The following is a 20153-nucleotide window of genomic DNA, read 5'->3' as shown; positions in this document are numbered from 1 at the left end:
GAAGGCAGTCGCTTAACCAACTGAGCCACCCAGGCGCCCCTAACTAGGTTTATTTCTTAACCAAAACATTTTCAATTTTTCTTTTCTGTACAGAATGGGTGTTTTGGTGTCGACAGACGTGAAAATGTTGGTCGACGACTTGCAAATCAACAAAGTTTAAAAAATAGGATTGAGTCTGTAAAAACAGGTCTGCTTTTTAGCCCAGATATTGATGAAAGATTAACAAAGAAAGGTACAGTTACATGATATTTTTAGTTTTACCCAAAAAGCCTACTTTCATTGCTTTTCTGAAAAAGTTTTTCTGGCTTTCTTGAGATATAATTAGATATAATTGACATATAAGCTTCAGTTATTTTATCGTAAAATATATTAATTTACTGTTCTAGAAATTAAAAATTCATGTTTGAATAGTGAAAATATTTGAATTGGCATCGTATTTTTGTCTGAACAATTGGAAGATGCTTTTAAATATAAATACAAAAATGTTTGACATTTTTATATTAAAAATTATTTCTTTTAACACAAATCCTTAATTATTGAAATGTAATGTTTAATACCTTTATCTGCCATGTGTTTGAATAATATTTCAAATATGTTTCAAATACAAATGATTGAAAAGACTGAACTGTTTTACTTTAGGTTCAAAAAAGATCCATAAATCTGAGGAAAACTTAACTCCAGAGCGTCTAGATGGAACAAATTACCGGATGTCTTGGACAGGACCTAGTAATTCTAGTTTTCAAGAAATAGCTGCAAATGAAGTTTCTCTGATCAAAGGAAACCTTGAGGTGAAAAGCTCTTTGGAGCCTGATACTACGGTTGAAAAGTCCCCTGTTCATTCATATGAACTCACCCCTTCTAACGTACATGATCAGCATAACAACAATGTAACTGAAAGCTCTCTTAGTGGGGATGAAAATAACTTGACCACAGAGACTTTGGTGAAAATTCAGAAAGCATTTTCTGAGTCTGGAAGTAATCTTCATGCATTGATAAATCACAGGCAGTCATCAATAACCAATGTGGGGAAACTAAAGCTAAATGAAACATTTTCTACAGAATATAGCCCAGAGAAAAATCTATTTGAAACTAGTGATTTGACTGTGATAGAATCAGATGAACATCAAACTAAAACAGATGAAAATAGTTTTTCAGAACAAGACATCTCACTACATCAAACTCAAAAATCAGATGGAGAAGCAACTATAACATTTTACTCAGCTCATATGAAGATTGAACATGAGAAAAGCATCCATTCAGATATACCTAGAGATCACTCAGTCAGGCCAGAATTGCCTAGTGATGAACACATAAAGAAACAGCAGTCCCCAAGGGATAAACTAAATACTCAGTTAAAGGAGAATGAGAATATGATTGAAGAGAACTTCTTACTGAAATGTGCAGGTTCTAGGGAGGATGCAGCTGACCTCTCTTCCTCAGAGCAGATTACATGTAATATAACAAACTTACCAAAACCGAGGCCTGTGAGAATCATTCAGCAGCAGTCACTGGGGGGAAACTGCCATACAACCGGCCCTGAAAGCTCACAAATGACAGAGCACGGGAGGGTGTCAGACCACATACAGTGGTTTAACAAGCTTTCTCTCAACGAACCAAATAGGACCAAAGTTAGGTCACCTCTTAAGTTTCAGCGTACACCTGTCCGTCAGTCTGTCAGAAGGATTAACTCCTTGTTGGAGTACAGCAGACAACCTGTAAGGCACAAATTGGCAAGTCTTGGTGATGCAGCTTCTCCTCTGGTGAAATCAGTGAGCTGTGACAGTGCTCTTTCCTCTGGTATAGAAAGTACATCAAAAGATTCGTTGATTTCATGTACCAAATCAGATCCTAAAGAACAGAAGTTTATAGCATGTGAACAGCCAAATGTTGATGCAATTTCAAAATCAGGCATGGAGTTAACTTATAAGTCTTTTTCAAGGATGAAGAGGTACCCAGACTCCAAGAATGCTTCTCTTGGGTCTACCAGAATTTGTAAACAGGAAGTAGTATCTGATGGCCAAATTAAGGTTCCCTTGGATGACCTGACAAATCATGATGTATTTAAATCTGTTGTAAATAATAATATGGGCTTTTCTCCTAGGATAAATACCAGAGTCCTTAGGAAACCGTCAGAAAAAGAAAGGGTCTGGTATAAAGGTTCTCCAAAAAATCCTATTGGCAAAGCTCAGCTACTACCAACGAGTAAACCTGTAGACTTGTAATTGATAAATGTTAATACTTGTTAATGTAAATAAAATTAGCGGTTGGTGATAGGACTGGCAGGATAATCTGCATGTTAGTTCGTTAGCTCAGGAAGATGAAGTGATAGATTTTAATTTCACTGCACAAGCAACTTGAATTATGCTTGTATAAATGACTATTTTGTTTTTCTTAATTATGGCAGTATTTAAACTTGTGATCTCTTAAAGCAGAGGTTACACTTTTTGAAAGAAATTGGCTGGGTTTGTGAGAAATTAATTTTTGAAAATTGTATGAATTTTATATTAAGTGTGATAGGAAGAGTGGAACGAGTTGTCTATTTCCTGTTATTCCTCCTAAGTCAGGTTTCTACAAGAAATTTCTTATATGTAGAGGGAAGAGATAAGCCTTACAAATCTTATTTCTTTAATTACATTGATATTTATGGCTTTTGCCAAAATCCCTAAAAATTAACTTGTTTCAGTAGCATCTTAATCCTTTACTCCTATTTGGGGCAAAGTAATTAAGTTTATATTGTCTATAGTTGTGTACGGTATGTTCACTGGGACTAAGAATTACGGCTAAAGCAGAATAATGACTCAAGTGTGCTCTTAAAGAATGATGCTGCAGAAATAATTGAGGACTTTTGAGCCATACTATGTTTTTAAAGTTAATTTGCACAAATACATTTGTAGCTGTTTTGTCTGATATAGAATTTAAAATTATTTAAGGAGGAATAATTAAGCTTGGAAATTTTTAATCAAGGTGATTTCTTAATATGCACACACTTGATTTTATAATTTAAAATAGTTGATGTACCTCTGTACATTTAACTTGGATTCTTAACTTTTGATTCTTATAAAAGCCTATGATGGTTTTGTCTGGTGTGTAAATGTTATTTATTTAGCATAGACATTAAAGGTAACCTTCTGGAAAATGACTTGTCTGAATCTCTGATGAAATTCAAAGTACCTTTTAGAATTTGACCCAAATTGTCAAGCAAATCTTTCTAAATTTATATTTTAAATTATTAAAAGTTACAAGTGCTTAAGGAAAGAATAATGTCAACAATGGTGGATATTCTCGAGATTTTAGAGGAAGGAATGTTGTAGGCAGAATGAACCACTACAGATAGTTTTGTAGGTCAGTTATTAGAACGCCACATTCAGATAGTGGAGCAGAATAGAACAGCATTGCACATCTACTCAGAGCAGCCCATATTTACAGAGAAATTTAAAGTCATCAGATGTGTCTGCTTTACCAAGTTCTACTTGATAGCAATACATCTGTTTTATTTCAAAGCTATTTCCTATTTCTGTATTACCTAGGAATCAACCCTTTCTCGTTACTAGTAAGAAATTTTTTTTTTTTTAAAGAGTTTATTTATTTGACAGAGAGATAGCAAGAGCAGGAACACAAGCAGGGGAAGCAGGCCTCCCGCAGAGCAGGGAGCCTGATGTGGGGCTCTATCCCAGGACCCTGGGATCATGACCTGAGCTGAAGGCAGACGCTTAACGACTGAACCACCCAGGTGCCCCCTCACTACTAGTATGAATTTGACTTACATAAAGACTGAAAACCTGTAGATAAATACCATGTTTTATGACATCAAAACAGGTTTGTGATATAAACTGGATATGCATTTCAGGTGTTTATGATATTTCTGATAGTAAGTGGAGATAGAAAACCCTCATAAACTCTGAAAAATATATGGTGTCTGATTCAAAGCAATTGTTTAAACTTCACCTCCGCTCTGGATAAACTTTTAAAAATGTACTAATGTTATTTTATACCCATGGGTATGGGTGAAGTCCAGTAAGAAAGCACAGGAGATTAACTGTACAATTACCTGAATTAGTGGCTTTTCTGAGATTGATAATAATGAAAGATATTCATTAAAAAAAAAACAAACGGGCGCTTGGGTGGCTCAGATGGTTAGGTGTCTGCCTTCAGCTCAGGTCATGATCCCAGGGTCCTGGGATCAAGCCCCGCATCGGGCTCCCTGCTCAGCGGGAAGCCTGCTTCTCTCTCTCCCACTCCCTCTGCTTGTGTTCCCTCTCGCTGTGTCTCTCTTTGTCAAATAAATAAATAAAATCTTAAACAAAAGCAAAAAACTACCCTGGGATGCCTGGGTGGCTCAGTCAGTTAAGCGTCTGCCTTCAGCTCGGGTTGTGATCCAGGGTGCTGGGACTGAGTCCCACATCGAGCTCCTTGCACAGCAGGGAACCTGCTCCCTCTGCCTGCCGCTCCCCCTGCTTGTGCTTGCTCTTTCTCTCTGACAAATAAATAAATAAAATATTAAAAATAAATTTAAAAAACCACCCACATGTCATTCCCACTTTTGTTAGCTGAAAGCTAACAGTATAGGAGGACTATGAAGGTGAGTAGCTTGGACAGTCAGGAAAGTTAAATTTTAGAATTAATCTCTTTATTTTATATAAAATGGAGATAATATTGCTCATGAGAATATCTGGTCAAGTGATAGGTGAATGTACTTAACACAGTTACAATTATGGTACATAGTCACTAACTTAAGGGATTACTTTCACTTTGTTCTTGCAAGTGTAAATAAAGATCTCATACAAATTTGTTTACCATGAGCAACAAAAAAAGGACTTAAATTAGGCTGGCAACATTTTATAATCACTTAGAATTTAATATTGGTGTTTGATCATCATCAAGTCCAGGATATATATGTTTTTAAAATACCAAATATCATATGAAGCAAACCTTTTGGTGTATAATTTCCATTAAACACAAAAGCTGTAAATTGTAATGGCTTCTCCATTTTTCCAAGCACAAAATGAAGTTAACAGTAAACAATTAAGATAAAATTCTGAATTGAAAAACTTCAGTATGTGTAAATAATATTAAATCCCAGCATGGTCTTTGAGCCTAAAACCAATAATAGTCCGCATTTGTCCTGTTGATTTGCATGCACTGAAACAAAAAGCTGGAAACGAGCATCCATGGAAGCAAAGACACTAGGAAGGGGGCTTGGCTTTAAACCAAAAGGCCATGTGTCTTGGGAATGAGTTTTGTGGGCCCCTCTAATTTGCATAAGATGCTACAGCTGAGCATGGATTTGCAGCATAGAGCTAGGGTAAAGAGATCTGGATTCTAGCCTCATCAAGATAGTTATTCTCTGGCCCCCAGGGTCCTTGTACTCATCCCCAGTTTTGAAAGAAATTATTTTATGGTTTTACATCTCAACTTTGTATTTGGACTAAATTCACATGTTCAAGATTGTTCCATAAGTCTTCAACAAAAAATTCTGGGTCTACCTGGATAAATTTCTGCAATGCGCAGGAAGTTCAATTTCTCTTCAGGCTAAAGAAATCTTGATAGTTGGTCTGGAAGTTTAGAAATAACACTCAGAACTAATGTTCCTAGAGGTTTTCATGCGTTTTTGGTGTATCGCTTCTAACAGAAGTTTCTAAAATCTCGTATTCAAAATCCCCATAGTTTTCCTGCTCAGTGAAAGGGCTCCTGAAACACCTTTATGATGGGTACACCATCATTAAAAGTTCTTAGGACCTCTTCATCTCTCCTATCACTGCCCCTTCTTCAACCTAGAAGACTTAAAAAAAAAAAAAAAAAGATGGGAAGTGGCAAAATTAAAGATGTGGCATTGGTGAAGGGCAAAAGTGGCGAGCTGACACATTGTTTAGATAATTGGTTGAGAAAAGGTGAATTACTTCCGCAAGGGTCGATAGATAAAAGTCTCCAGGACATGTGTACGTGGAATGCGTGGGTTGAACCCTGCGTGGCTCAGGGCAGGAGAAGCTAGCATCTGGGTCGCGCTCTAGGGCCTCGGAGCCCGGCGGCCTCCACCTGCTGGAGGAGCGGTGGGGGCGGAGCTAAGATGAGGAGGGAGGTGACGCACGCGCGATACGGCTCACCCGGCCCGCAGCTCGACCCCCGCCCAGGCCCAGACCGCAGCAGAATCCTCCCGCTGCCCATCGGTGAGTCCTGCGTTGATGCCTGCTGGACCCCCTGAAGCCCACCCGAGACGCGCGGGTTTTACAGGTTGGGGAGGGGAGGGGGCGTCCTGCTGAAATCCTTGAGCTGGAGGCTGGGGGCAGACAAAGAATGGGTGGGGATTAGAAGGTTCGGTTATGAATACGAGGGAAAGAGTATCGAGGGAGGAAATTGGGTAGCTCATCAAATCAGAACGGTGTTGGCCAGGGGTTTAAACGAAACAAAGACATCCTGCGTTCACAGCAGGCCAGGGGAAGATGGAGATGGCTGGAGAGGTTGGTGTCTGCCTCCGGCCTTTTACGTCAGAATCGCAGGCTTTTCTGTCTCAGCAATTTGGGGAACAAGGTTTCATATCTAGGGGTGGCTTGGAAAAAGCCTTGCCTTTGCAGAGGAAAAAAATGGGGGTTATGAATATTGCAGTTTCAAGGAAGAAAATGAATCCCCCAGTCCCCTCCATAGAAGAATGGTCAAAAGGAGGGTTTGCACAGCCATTGCCTGAAGCGTCGGTCTTAAACAGGTTCAGCAGCTGCAGAGGGAAGCTGCATGAATATTTGTCCCCTTGTTCTGCAGGCTTCTGGTTCCAGAGAAGCCAACATTTAAGACGGGTTGACTCCCCGGAGCAGTTTTCTCCCTCTCCTCTCATCATGACCATGTCTTCAAGTTCTAACCTCTAGAACCATGAGACAATATTGCCAGCATCATATTGACAGTATGGGGGCTCTGCCTGGCATTGTGCTGATGCTCACCACAACCCTATAACACAGATGCTTTCTTCATGCCCGTTTTGCAGACGAAGCAGAGGCATTTGCCCAGGATCACTCAGCCAGTATGTGGCTGAGCAAGCTTGCCTCTTCTCTCCTACCAGATTGCAGAGCAGGCCTGAGCTGGCTGTATTTTCATCCCCTTCAAGATCTCACATGTATTGGATGTCTGCTGAGCTAAGATGTTCCCTTCCACTGCTCCTAACCTTTCTGTGCTTCTTTACCATTTGTCTTCCTGACTCCTTCCTCAGAACCTCCTTTTTCCCCCGAGACTGGGAAAACTCCTGATGACCCTCTCCCTCTCTCTAAATTGAAGCCGGTTCTTGTTTGTTGGTTTGCTTGCTTTGCTAAGAGAGGAGAGGGTGGTGGGGTTAGGGGTAATGAAGCACTTTCAGGGAGCTGCAAGGAGAAGAAAAGGAGTGAGAACGGCCATTCCTGGCTAGTCTTCCCAAGGCTGCCATGTGCAGAGGGAATTGGCTATCTTGGGTTGTTTCGTTTCTTTAATACCATTCCACAGCAGGTGTTCTACCTAGACTGGACACTTAAGGCAAAAGCAAACTCCTAAGGACTTTTCATTGCAGCCCCCGTTGTGTGGGTGGTCCTTGAATCACTCACTTGCGTGATTGATCATCACAGTCACCAATTGTGGCCAATCGATACATATTTGGTCTTTTTTCTGCAGGTGAAAAATGGTCTCCGCGATGGTTTCTACCATGCTCTCTGGCCTAGTGTTTTGGCTGACATTTGGATGGACTCCAACATCTGCGTATAGCCCGAGGAGCCCTGACCGGGTCTCGGAAACAGATATCCAGAGGCTGCTCCATGGCGTTATGGAGCAGTTGGGCATTGCCAGACCACGGGTAGAGTATCCAGCACACCAGGCCATGAATCTTGTGGGCCCACAGAGCATCGAAGGTATTTACTATATTCTGGTACTTAAAATAATACATGCTGAAGAAACTTTATTTCCTCCCTCCGTTTCCCATTTCTTATTCTTCACAGTATATACATGCATGCCTCCACATAAGAATATAAGTATCAAGAGAACAGGGACCTTATCTATCTAACTCACAGCTGTAGCCCTAGCACCTCGCACAAAGTCTGGTACATTAATATTTGAGTGAATAAAGGAGCATCTAGCATTATCCCTAAAGAAAGATTAGAACCCAGGCCCTGCGTCTTCTCCCATACTGATCATTAGGAAATTGTGTCCCCAGCTGGCTCCCTCTTTGAGTCATTGCCAACCAGTATTTGTAAAAAATCCTTAAAATGCAGGACCTATAGGATCTGACTTGATTCTTAGGGATGATGTTGTTTAAATGCAAAGGAAGCTGAAAGAGGTACTGACATTGAGTTTGTGTCAAAAAACGTTTTTGAAATATTTTTAATTATTACAGATGTTAATTAAATTCTTTTAGTGTGGCAAGACCATTGCCCCCCAGAACTTTTTGAAGTTTCTGGCAATGTCATTGTAATACTTCTATTAAAAAGCAGTACTTTGTTGTTTAATGATTTACCTATAGAGAGAATCTGCCTCTAGTTCTTAGGAGTTGGTGACAAGCAGGTGCCTTATTTCCATGCCTTGCTTTGTATCCTCTCTGATTCTGAAACAATCTCTTTCTCCAGTGAGGGGGAGTCCTACAGCAGTAGCATGGTTAATTTAGGTTAACTGCAAGGGAGCACTCCAGACTTTTGCCCGTGTGAGGGGGTTCCGAGGAAAAAATGTGAATTCTTTCTGAGTTTTGTCAAAATACATAACCAGCAAATGCTATTCTGTATGGATTGATGATGCATCATTTTGCCTGAGTCTGTGATTTCCTAAAAATGCTATCTGCCCTGGAGGCCTGTAAATGCCATGGATGTGGGCGAAAAATGACTCTCATTTCTGTCTTGTTATCCACGGTTGCAAGCCTTTGAGTAAAACTAATTCTGTGGGATTGTTGTCTGTTTAGGTTGGCATTGCATATCAGGAATGGATTAACAGATAATTTGAATCAGCAAGCGTGCAAACCTAGCACAGGGCTTAAATCAGAGTGAATCATGCCACCCCTTTAGGAAGAATCTCCGTCCTTCCCGGCACCTGCTACCTGTCGCTCCTAGCACACCTATCCAGTTCAGACCAGCTTTTTCTGGACAGTAAATATCTGCCCTTTTAGCGCAGTAAGTGCTTGATTAGCCACCCAGCTGTTGTCATGGAGAAAGCTTTCCAAGTTTCCGTTAATACCTGATGCCTGGTCATCTGTATGGAAGGAAATAGCAGCTCCCTGGGCATGCGAGGCTTGTGTTTTTCCAGAGCCTCATTTTCTTTACTCGGTATCCAATTATTTAGCACCCACTCCATGCCAGCCCCGGTGCAGGGACTGGGGCAGCTGTGTCCTAAAAGAAAGGTTACCACAATGCACCTGCATGGCAGGGTTTTGGGGAGATGTCCAGACAAGCTGCTATCATGGAAGCAAAGAATAGGAGTAATTAATTTGTTGTGCTTGGGAGTGGATGGGCATGGCTATAAGGAAATACTTCTTTGGAGAAGCAACATTTGACTTGGGTTTGGAAGTCTGAATTGGAATTCAGCAGGGAATAATACCAAGAGAAAAGGCAAGGAGGTTTGAAAGAGCAGGACAATTAGGACAATTCAGAATGAAAAATTCTGTTTCCATTATGATCCCCTGGGATGATGTGAGGTCATGGCCGTGTTAGGTCACCTCTCAAAGTGTCTGTGTAAGGGATGAAGATTGGCTTGTGTTTTAGTTTTCTATTATGCTATAACAAATTACCACAAATTTACCATCTTGCCATAATGCCCATTTATTATCTCACGGTTTCTTTTGGTCAGGCATCTGGCTTGGGTTTGCTGGGCCCTCTGCTCGTCTCATCAGGCTGAAATCGAGGTGTTGGCAGGAGCTTGGGGTTGTCTTTCAAACTCATTAAGGTTGTTGGCAGAGTTCAGTTTCTTGCTGCTGTAGGACTGGGGTCCTTTCTTGCTGGCTGTCAGCCAGGGTCCCTCTCAGCTCTTAGAGGTCACCCCAGGTCGTAAGCCACAGGGCCCCAGCACAACAGGGCAGCTTGCTTCTTCAAAGCCAGAGGGAGAATATCCCTTTAGTCTCCTAATTGTAATGATGGGAGTGGCCATCCCATCACCTTTGTCATTTAACAAGGGACTGATACCCCATTATATTGATAGGTCTCACCCACACTCAGAAGCAGAGGATTATGCAGAGTGGCAATCCTGGGGGTCACTTTAGGATTCTGCCTTTTACAGCTTGGATGAAAGCTAATAGAAAATAGTCCAAAGACTTTGGGGGAGAAAAGAAACAAAATAAGAAGCCTGGCTTTTTCCCAGTCCTGGACCTTGGCACTTAATTTGTTAGGTGATCTCATATTTATTTATGTGAGTGTAGCATTGGTTCAATTCATCCATTTGTTTGCATTGTCTCTGCTCATTTACTCCTGCTAATTCCCAGGCTTCTGACCCATATGTGTAGTATCTCTTACATCCCTTCCAACATTTATTGTAGGATTTTATTATGAAGGACCAAGTTAGAAAAGGGTTTTTTTTCCTGATTTTTATAGAAAGAATAGACATAAAGCGTGTATTCTGGTGTGAATATTAACACATGTTTAACGTAGACTATTGGCAAAGACACATGAGTTTCAACGCCAGCAAATTACTTAACTTCTCTAAGCTTCCGTTTACCTTGGGGATAGGATTTGAATTTACTGCCTGAATTTGAATTTATTACCTGCGAGCAGGTAATATTCCAGTTCAGAAAAAAAGGTGTTCGCATGTATAATTGCACTACTGTGAAATCATTTTTGAATGAATCATCATCACACTTTAGATGACTATTACTGGACTCTAAGTCCCTTGCAGGAAGGGCTGTTTATTATCTAATAAATGGCACATTGAAGATAATTTTCCCTTATGTTGTCTATTCTGATTAATTAATCTTATGATCCTCAGATTAATCTCATTAGTGAAGATATATATTAGCTCTCAAGCATAGGGTTATAAGCTAGTCTTTTAGTATAGGATATAGGATCAGTATAAATTACCCATATATCCCATTAGAAAACTTAGTCCCTCCTTTGATCTCATACCCCTTGTAGTTATTGTACCATTTTTTTTTTTGCTGCCTTTCCCAGCATCTGTTCACCGCCTACTGATGGCGCTTCCCCACCTCCCATTCTCTCCTCGTCCATGGTTCCTGCCCCTTATTTGTCAGGTCAACAAGTATTTCTTGAATGCCAGGCACTGTTTTAGATACCGGGGAAAGAAAGATGAACATCAAAGATTGGCAAGACAGGAGAGATACAGTCCCTAAACAAACAGATACGTAAAATATATAATAAGTCAAATGGTTATAAGTGCTCTAAAAATATAAAGCAGAGGAGGGGGTTGGAGGAAACAACTTAAAATAGGGGTAGGGGGCTCCTCCCTGGGAAGATAAGCCAAGCTCTGAGAGTTGGAGAGTGAGCCGTGTGATACGTAGAGAAAGACGTCCCAGGCAGAGAGCTGCACGTGCAAAAGCAAGGAGGCTAGTGTGGCCGGAGCCCAAGACTCAGGAGGATGGTCGGAAGGAGCCTGGGTGACGGCAGGAAGGGGAGGGTGGAGGCTGGGTACGTGGGGACAGGTCTCCTCACAGGATCTTCGGCTTGTCCTCTGAGTACATATCCTTGAAAAGGATCACTCCAGCTGCTGTATTGAAAATCTTCCTGTGGGGAGGGAGGACTGGAATGGGGAAGCTCATTTAGGAGGCTTCTATAATAATCTGGGGGGGTAGATATACTAGCATGATAGATAGAGAGGTAGCGAGACATGGGCAGATTGTGGGTGTATTTTGAAGCTAGAGCCAACAGGATTTGCTGGTGGGTTGGAGGCAGGAACTGAAAGAAAGAGGAGTCAGGGGTGACACCAAGATTTTGGCCTGAGGAACTGAAAAGGAACACTTTTCTCCAAGAGGAACACACTGAGCCTCTCCAGGGGAAGAGTTCAAGTTCAGTTTTCCACAGGTTAATTTTGAGATGCCTTGGATGGGTTCTTGTCTTGCCAAATCCACCGATGTTCTGTCTTCATCCTATTCAACCTCAGCAGCAGTCAACACACTTGACCTTCTTAAAACCCTTTTCTTTCTTGGTTTTTGCACCAAGATGGCACACCGTTGGCTTTCCTCCTTTCCCTTTTCCCCGTTAACCGTTTTCTTCCTGGTCTCCTTGGCAGTTTTCTCCTTCTCCAGGGTTAAGTTCTCCGGGGCTCAGTGCTGGCTCTACTTCTTTTATTCTTCTCAATTCTCTATCTAGAGGATTTCATTTTTTCCCTTGACTCCAAATGCCATTTCTTTGCTGATGACGCCAACATTCGTATTTTCAACCCAAACTTGTTTCTTGTATATCTAGAGGCTTCTGGGAATTGCTAAATTATCATATGTCAATCCTGATCTCTCTACTACCACCTTCCTCAACCTGTTTATGTCAGTCTTTTCTGTCGAAATGAATAGTGCCACCACTTAGTCATGCATGCAGGCTAAAAACCTGGAATAATCCTTCCATTTTCTCCATTCCATGTCATACCCAAATTATTAGCAATTTATTTCATTTCTGTTTCTAAAATACATCTGTGTTTGCCTGCCCTCTCTTTTCTCTGGCTCTGCTCCAAACAGCCTGGTTCAAGATACCATTGTGCCTGGCATGAATTTATGAAATTGTCTGTTAGAAACCGCATCACTTCGACTTTGTTTCTTTCAAATTTTTCTCCACAGGAAAGGCAGGGTTAAACTTTAAAAATACAAGTTTAAATCCCATCAATGTCATTCTCGAGGGTTAAAATTCAATCCGTGCCTTCCCATTGCACCTGGGTTAAAAATAACACTTCCTACCACATCCTGCAAGGATCCACACCTGCTGCACACCCTCCTCCCCGACCTTGCTCTACCGCCCGCTCCCACCCCACCTCCTTTCAGCCCTGGTCACACCAGTGGGCTTACTCCACCTTCACACCATCTGTTCTTCCCACTCTGCATGGTGTATCTTCCTCTTCGGTCTCAGTTTTAGAGTCACCTGCTCACAGAGGGCTGCCCTGACCACACTGCTCTGAGTAGCCCCCATTCTCTGTCACGGTGTGCTTTTTTTCTTTTTTTTTTTTAACCCCCATAGCATCTTTTAAAATTTATCATTAGTGTTTGTTTCCTTACTCGTCTGTCTGTCTCCCCACTTGGGATGTAAGCTCCATGAGACAGTTTTATTTACTACTTTACACCCAGACAGAGTAGGCACACAGTAAATATTTGAAGAATGAATATGTACATACTATCAGGGGGGGAAATGCATATATTTAGCAGCAACAGGTAAGTAAATACTATTTGACATCTGGATCTGTTGAGACTTCTCTCCTTTCAGTTCGAGGCAGATATTTCATTTCTAATCTGAGTTTTAAAAAAAAATCTGCCTAGAAGTTTTTGCCCAGAGCTCAGTGATATGAGCAAAAAGTCTGTTTACTTTGGTGGTGACTGACGAGCGCCGTACAAGGTTGGTGCCCTTTGTATTCCTGCCTGTTGAGACACAGGCAGGACGTTTTGCAGTTCCAGCACTGAACCAGCAGGGGGCCAACTAGACTCTCCGCGTATCAGAGGATTCCCGAAACTTGGTAACCAGCCTCTGGTTAACTGCTAATTGTTCAGTCGTCACTGGGGAGGAAGCATTTGCCAAAGCCATCCGAGAGCATTGGTGGTTATTTTTTAGTTCTCCATAGGCACCTTAAACGTGACTTGGTAAGGAGCATCTCTCAAACGCAGGCGTTGTTAGCCCAGAGCAAAATGGAAACACAAAGACAAACGGGGATCAACTTGTGGTTTTAGAGAGAAGAGAACACGGGGGCTGAGGCTTGGCCATGCTGTTCGCGAGCTCTGTGTGACCCTGGTAGCTTCTCTGAGCCCTCGTTTTCTCCTGTGTCGCGTGGGGCTTTGAGCCCGCTCGCTGGCTGGCAGCCGGCTGGTGCTGTTAGTAGCCACACAACGGGCCTGCCTCATCTCACTCGGGGGACTACGAACACCACATTTTCAGGCTTTCATGGCTTTCCCCTGATGGGATTTCTGCTGACCCATCCGGTTAGGGTACCGTTCAGACGGGCTTCGGTGCGTTTCAGCAGTGGCCATCCAGCCCAAAGTTGCTCACGGGTCGCTGTGACCTACCCGAATGGCTACCGTTGTTCTCTTGGCCCCGGAAACAAGTAAAGCCACCAGCCGGCCAAGGTGATTCAGAGAGCCATTTTACAGGGGACAGAGACTCTGGGGAGTCAGGAGTGGCTCTTCCAGCTGACACTAATGTTGGCCTCGGAAGAACCCAACCAGAAAATGTGCTTTGGTTTTCAGAATGTTAACGGCTTCAGGTAAAAGAGGATCTCCTCAGCGCCACCGGTTTATTTTCTTCACAGGTCTAGGCCACCGGATGCCTAGCTCTCTGATAACACCAGATAACAAACCACCGGATAGAAATTTATGAACACTGGCATTTGATGGTTTCAGATAATTTTATTTTATTTTATTTATTTATTTATTTTTTAAAGATTTTATTTATTTATTCATGACAGAGAGAGAGAGAGAGACAGAGGGAGAAGCAGGTTCCCAAGGAGCAGGGAGCCCGATGCGGGACTCGATCCCGGGACCCTGGGATCATGACCTGAGCCGAAGGCAGACGCTTAACCATCTGAGCCACCCAGGCGCCCTGGTTTCAGATAATTTTAAAGCCGTATTGCCAAGCATAAAAATGCCAGAATTCTTTTTTACAACACTCACTTTTGGACCTCAGTTTTTTCATTTCAAAATAAAGAGAACCAAGATTGTTTTCTTAATAAATATCAAGGGGAGAAAGAGTCCTTTGTAAGGTAAAGCCTATTTGAAGGGTCAGATTCTAAGCGGCCTTAGCCAGCCTTTGGCCTCTGTAAAGGACTGCAGTGCCTCCATCTTGCCACACGGGGGCAGCAGTTGCATCCCATTTGAAGGTTGGAGGGGAGAGCGACTTCAGCCTTGAACAGCACAGGGGCCTCAGCTTCTGGCTAGCCTCTCTGCAGTTGGAGGAAAGAATGGGGCTGACTCTTGACCCAGATATCCTGACTAAAATCCTTCTAGGCTGCCCCCCCATCCTGGGGGAGCCAGTGAGAGCAATGGGTTGGCTCTTCGAGGAGGCCAGGGCCTCCAGTTTGGCCCATGTCCTTTGGGGTTCCATTCAGCCCACCCTTAACTCAGATCCTTAAAAAAGTCCCTGGATGATTTCCAGTTTCTCATCTTGGTCAATTGCACGGATAGTGAAAAATTCAAAAGGAGAAGGGGGAGATTTGGAGTTTTTGGGGGGACGTGGAGGCAGGACAGGAAGATGAAAATAATGAGTGTTTTTTTGTATTGTGTTTAAGTTGCCCTGGGGCATCCAGGGACAGGCATCCAGGAGGCATGTAGCTGTATACGAAGCAGGGGAGATGCTGGGGCAAAGGGAGAGATGTCATGGTCATCCCCATGGTCAGTGGCTGATGCTATGGGGATGGGGGAGGTGACCCTGGGCAAGGGTCAGGGAGGGAGAGCAGAGCACCTAAGAAAAAAGCCTGAAAGACTCCTACAGGAGTGCCAGGTAGAAGAGCCTACAGGGCAAGCAGAATGATTGGCCAGAAAACACCAGAATGATGATGTGCACAGAAAACAAGGAAGGAGTGTCTCAGGAATGGGCAGTAGTCCCCCTGGTAAAAATCTGCAGAGAGGTCACCTGAAACCAGGGCCACCGGGTGTAAAGGGTTCACTGGTGGAGCGGGGCCTCGGGCAGAAACCATCGGGCAGGAGACAGGGAAGATGACCCAGGAGGTCAGGTAAGGGGGTGAAGACTGAGTAATCCTTACGGAGGGAATGGAGCGGGGAGTGGCATAGCGCTGAAGAAGGTTTTTGTTTAGGTTTGTGTGTCAGGATGGGAGAGATCTGAACTTGTTTAAGTGCCGATTGGCCAGAACCACTGGAGAGGGGGTGCAGAAGACGTGGCACAAAGGGCAGATAACCGAGGGGTGAAAGCTCCTGAGCACGTGGGAGGGGATGAGAACTGGAGCACGGGTGGCCCAAGTCCAGCCCTTCCTCCGCTGGGAGAAAGGGAAGAGGCAGAGGGGCGTTGCGGTGCGGCGAAGTTTGGAGGTTTGGGTCTCAGTATCTGCAGTCACTCTGTACTGTTCCAAGCCACATGCTCAGAATTAAAATAAGAATACAAGAAGGAAATGCAATCGGCTTCCCAAATCTCTATTCTTTGCCATCTTATATATCTCATACACCTCGCCTATATGGTTTTTGATGTTTTAAAATATCAGATAATTTTAACTCTTTATGAATTGTATTAGAAAAACTCAGTTTTCCTACTGTGTCTCCCCTTTACTGTCCCACTGATTGATACCATACTCACAACACGTCCGACCCCACATGTGATTTCCTACAGCACGAAAGTCGGCCACACCGGCTGGATAGTCTACAGTTTAACTCAATTCTGACACTACCTCCCTGGAGATACCTCCCTGCTTCTGACTGCCTGGCTATAAATCTGAGCTCCCCCCCACACACACCCCTTGTTTGTTGGACTGGTTTGGTAGAGCCGCTCACAGAACTCAGGGAAACACTTATATTCACTAGTTTATTAAAGGATATGATATGGAGAGAGATAAACAGCCAGATGAAGAGATACCTAGGGCTCGGTCGGGGAGGGTCCCGAGTGAAGGAGCTTCTGTCCCCGTGGAGTTGGGGTGCATCACCTTCCCCGTGCGGCTGTGTTTACCAACCTGGAAGTTCCCGAACCCTGTACTTTTGGGGTTTTATGGAGGCTTCATTACATAGGCAGGATCAATCATTAACTCTATTTTCAGCCCCCACCCCTCTCAAGAGAATAGGGCGGGACTGAAAAATCCCAAGCTTCTAATCACCCCTTTGTCTTTCCAGTGACCAACCCTTCTCTAAGAGCCACCCAGGAACCCTCCCGGAGTCACTTCATTAGAACAAAATACACTCCTGTCACCCAGGAAATTATAAGGATTTCCAGAGCCCTGTGTCAGAAACCAGAGTCAAAGACCAAACACTAGAACATAAGATGTTCCTAGTACTCTTTATCACTCAAGAAATTACAAGGATTTCAGGAGCTCTGTGCCAGGAATGAGGGCAAAGACCAATATATATTTTCTGTTACCTTGCGTGAATATATAATCCAACTCCTAGTTATTTACTAGTTATGTTACAGCATTTTTGTACTGACATTATAAAATCCCTCTGTAACTTGTAAAATATAATTCAAGATGAAAAGAGTGTTGTCTTTGTCTACTTTCTTTTTTGATTAATATGATAAATGTTTCAGGGGCACCTGGGTGATGTAGTCGGTTGAGCAACCAACTCTTGGTTTCGGCTGAGGTTGTGATCTCAGGGTCATGAGATCGAGCCTCTCATTGGGCTCTGCGCTCTGTGCAGAGTCTGCTTAAGGCTCTCTCTCCTTCTCCCTTTGCCCCTCCCCCTGCATACACGCCCGCTCTCTCTCTAAAATAAATAAATCTTTAAAAATATATAATAAATGTTGGGGTGCCTGGGTGGCTCAGTGGGTTAGGCATCTACCTTCGGCTAGGGTTGTGATCCCAGGGTCTGGGGATCAGCCCGCGTTAGGCTCCCTGCTAGTGGGGGATCTGCTTCTTCCTCTCCCTCTGTCTCAAATAAATAAATAAAAACTTAAAATATATATATATTTATATAATAAATGTTTCAGTGAGGCATTAGCCAATAGAATAGAAATCAATATTTCCCAGTAGGAATATTGAGTTGTTGGGGAATGTTGTGTGTGCATTTTATGTGACTTTGAAACAGTGCAATACAAAAAATTAGTATGCGCTCACTGCCTACGCACCATGAGAAGTGATGTGAATCCCCCCAAAGTAACAGTTTGTCAAGAGTCACAATTTCAAAGTAGTAGGCTTAGTCATTGTACACAGTGCTTATTGCATTTTAGCTGATTTTAGCAGAGATAGTCCTCGTCCTTGGTCAGGATTGTTCTTGAGTTCTGTGAATTTTGAATCATGTTGACATCTTCAGTTCATCCCTTAAGTAAAATGTGACTGTTTTCTAATGGCAGAGAGGGACACAGAAACCGAGGTCCCATTTACTGGATGACGACTGCTAAATGCTGTGCTGGGCCTCTGACTCCAGGACCCTTGCTGTGAAGTGCTCACTTCCATACAAGCCAGAACCTGCGAGAGGCTGAGCCTCCATATATTTTCATGGAATTCAGTGGAAGTCAGATGTGTTAGGGTTTTCCAGAGAATCAGAACAAATGGCGTGTGTGCACACATGTGTATGTGTGTGTATTTATAAATATACTATAAGTTACAGACAGATATCTGTGTGTGTGTGTGTGTGTGTATAGAGAGAGAGACAGATTTAGTTCAAGGGGTTGGCTTCTGCAGTTGGGGCTGGCAAGTCTGAAATCTGCAGGGCTGACCTGCATGCTGGAGACCCAGGGAAAATTGATGTTGGGACCTTGAGTCTGAAGGCATCCGGAGGCAGAATTCTCTCCTCTTCAGGGGACCTCGGTCTTTTAAGGCCTTTGACTGATTGGATGAGTCCCTTCCACATTATGGAAGATGGTCTGCTTTATGCAACGTCGACTGGTTTCAGTGCCAGCCACATCTAAAAAAGACCTTCACAACACCATGCATCTGACATCTGTCTTGGTGTTTGACCACGCAACTGGGCATATAGCCTAGCCAAGCTAACACGTTAAATTAACCACCACGCCAGCGTGGAGAATAACACAGTAACACAGCTGCATCAAGCTGTGGTTCCTAAGGAAAATGATTATAATCCACACACAAACAATACCATGCTTTTGGATACCTCTATTAGATTCTGGATCTCAGATTATCTTCACGTGCGGTCTTGTGTTTACCCCTCACAGTCTCTTGTTTGAGATGGTGGGGTACATATTCCTTGTCACATTTTATAGACGTAGAAAGAGAAACTCCGAGAAGTGACTTATGTGGGGATGCAGCTACTATTTGCATGTGGGTTCACAGCTTGAGCACGATCCTGGTTTTCTGTTCTGTTCTGTGCGGCCCAGCGGGCAGCTTCTCAGGCTACTGCATTAAAGGTTTAGATGCGGACAAGGTTGATCTTAGACCTGATGGTGAAATAAGTTTATCTTTAAGGATGATCCTTGCTCGTGGGCTCCCTGTGGATCTTTCTTTGAATTTGGTGCTTATGGACTCCCCATGAACTGGCATTTACGATGGTGCGCTGCTCACCTTCCTCCCCAGACCGTAAGATCTGCAAGAGCAGACGTGATGTCTGCCTGCTTTTTGTACCTGCAGGGCCTGAACGGGGCCTGGCACGTAACAGACACCCACCCACCGAATATTTGCTAAAATCGCCTTGCTTTGTTTGCTCCTTTGAAACAACACTGACCTCCGAGACTCCAGCAAATGAAACTAGTGTTATTCTAGTCAAGATCGTCCTGTCATACAACCTGTGAGCACACTTGGAGCCACCCTCAGGATCCTAAATTCACTGGCTTTTCTCATACCTCCTCAGTCAGGACCCCAGCTCCCTGCAAAATGCCTCAGATATTTCTTGAGATCCCAGAGCCCAGCGCATGCATGATCCAGAACATAATGAATTGATGCACTGCCTCAGGACAGTTACCCGTTTCCCCTTCTTCTCCTTGTCTCCTTCAGCTGGGCACCACCACGGCCTCCAGCCTCCAGCCTCCAGCAGCCTCCAGCAGTCGCGGCCTCAGGGAGTTCTGTTGGCATGTATTGGTCGGCGAGGCAGGGGGAGATCCCTCGGTGTACCTCGTGCCCCTAAATCCCAGAGACTTTTCAGGAAAATGGCTTTCCCTTTTATTCCTCACTGCTCCGTGCTTTTCATAGGATTCACCCGAGATGCTGGGCGCGGAGAGAAATCTAAGCGTTAGACAGCATGGGGGCTAAGACCCTTCCCTTCCTGCTGACCGCAGTGGCATGACTTATTCCTGCCTCAGCCTGGGCAGGCAGACCCGTCCTTCCTTCAGTAGGATCTGGTCCTCAGGAGGCTTCTCAGGTCCTCGTACAAATCAGCTTCTGGCAGGTGTCCTCCTAGACGTGCTGTTCTATCTGAAGCCCAGAGTAGGTTCAAGCCTGGCCCTTGTTTCCCATCACCTAGGCGAAGGATGAGACAAGAAGAAGCTTGCTGC

The 20153-nt window shown here is 43.5% G+C and overlaps 2 protein-coding genes and 1 pseudogene across 2 annotated transcripts in view; all 3 read left to right on the top strand.

Annotated features, from left to right (window-relative positions):
• ARHGAP11A (Rho GTPase activating protein 11A) overlaps positions 1-3136 on the top strand; it is a 13787-nt gene extending 10651 nt beyond the window's left edge. The window contains exons 7-8 of the mRNA XM_081831841.1: positions 94-232; positions 640-3136. Of these exons, the coding sequence (XP_081687967.1) occupies positions 94-232; positions 640-2222 (1722 nt within the window). The 3' untranslated portion in view covers positions 2223-3136. The remainder of the gene's footprint in view (positions 1-93; positions 233-639) is intronic.
• LOC102733040 (ubiquitin carboxyl-terminal hydrolase isozyme L3 pseudogene) overlaps positions 1-20153 on the top strand; it is a 398129-nt pseudogene that overhangs the window by 79349 nt on the left and 298627 nt on the right.
• Positions 6059-20153, top strand: part of SCG5 (secretogranin V) — a 43075-nt gene continuing 28980 nt past the window's right edge. The window contains exons 1-2 of the mRNA XM_081831840.1: positions 6059-6164; positions 7624-7856. Coding sequence (XP_081687966.1) covers positions 7631-7856 — 226 coding nt within the window. The 5' untranslated portion in view covers positions 6059-6164; positions 7624-7630. The remainder of the gene's footprint in view (positions 6165-7623; positions 7857-20153) is intronic.

This window comes from Leptonychotes weddellii, chromosome 9, assembly GCF_054177405.1.
Source record: "Leptonychotes weddellii isolate Sample4059 chromosome 9, ASM5417740v2, whole genome shotgun sequence".
Lineage (NCBI taxonomy): Eukaryota > Metazoa > Chordata > Mammalia > Carnivora > Phocidae > Leptonychotes > Leptonychotes weddellii.
This window is presented reverse-complemented; position numbering and strand designations above follow the sequence as displayed.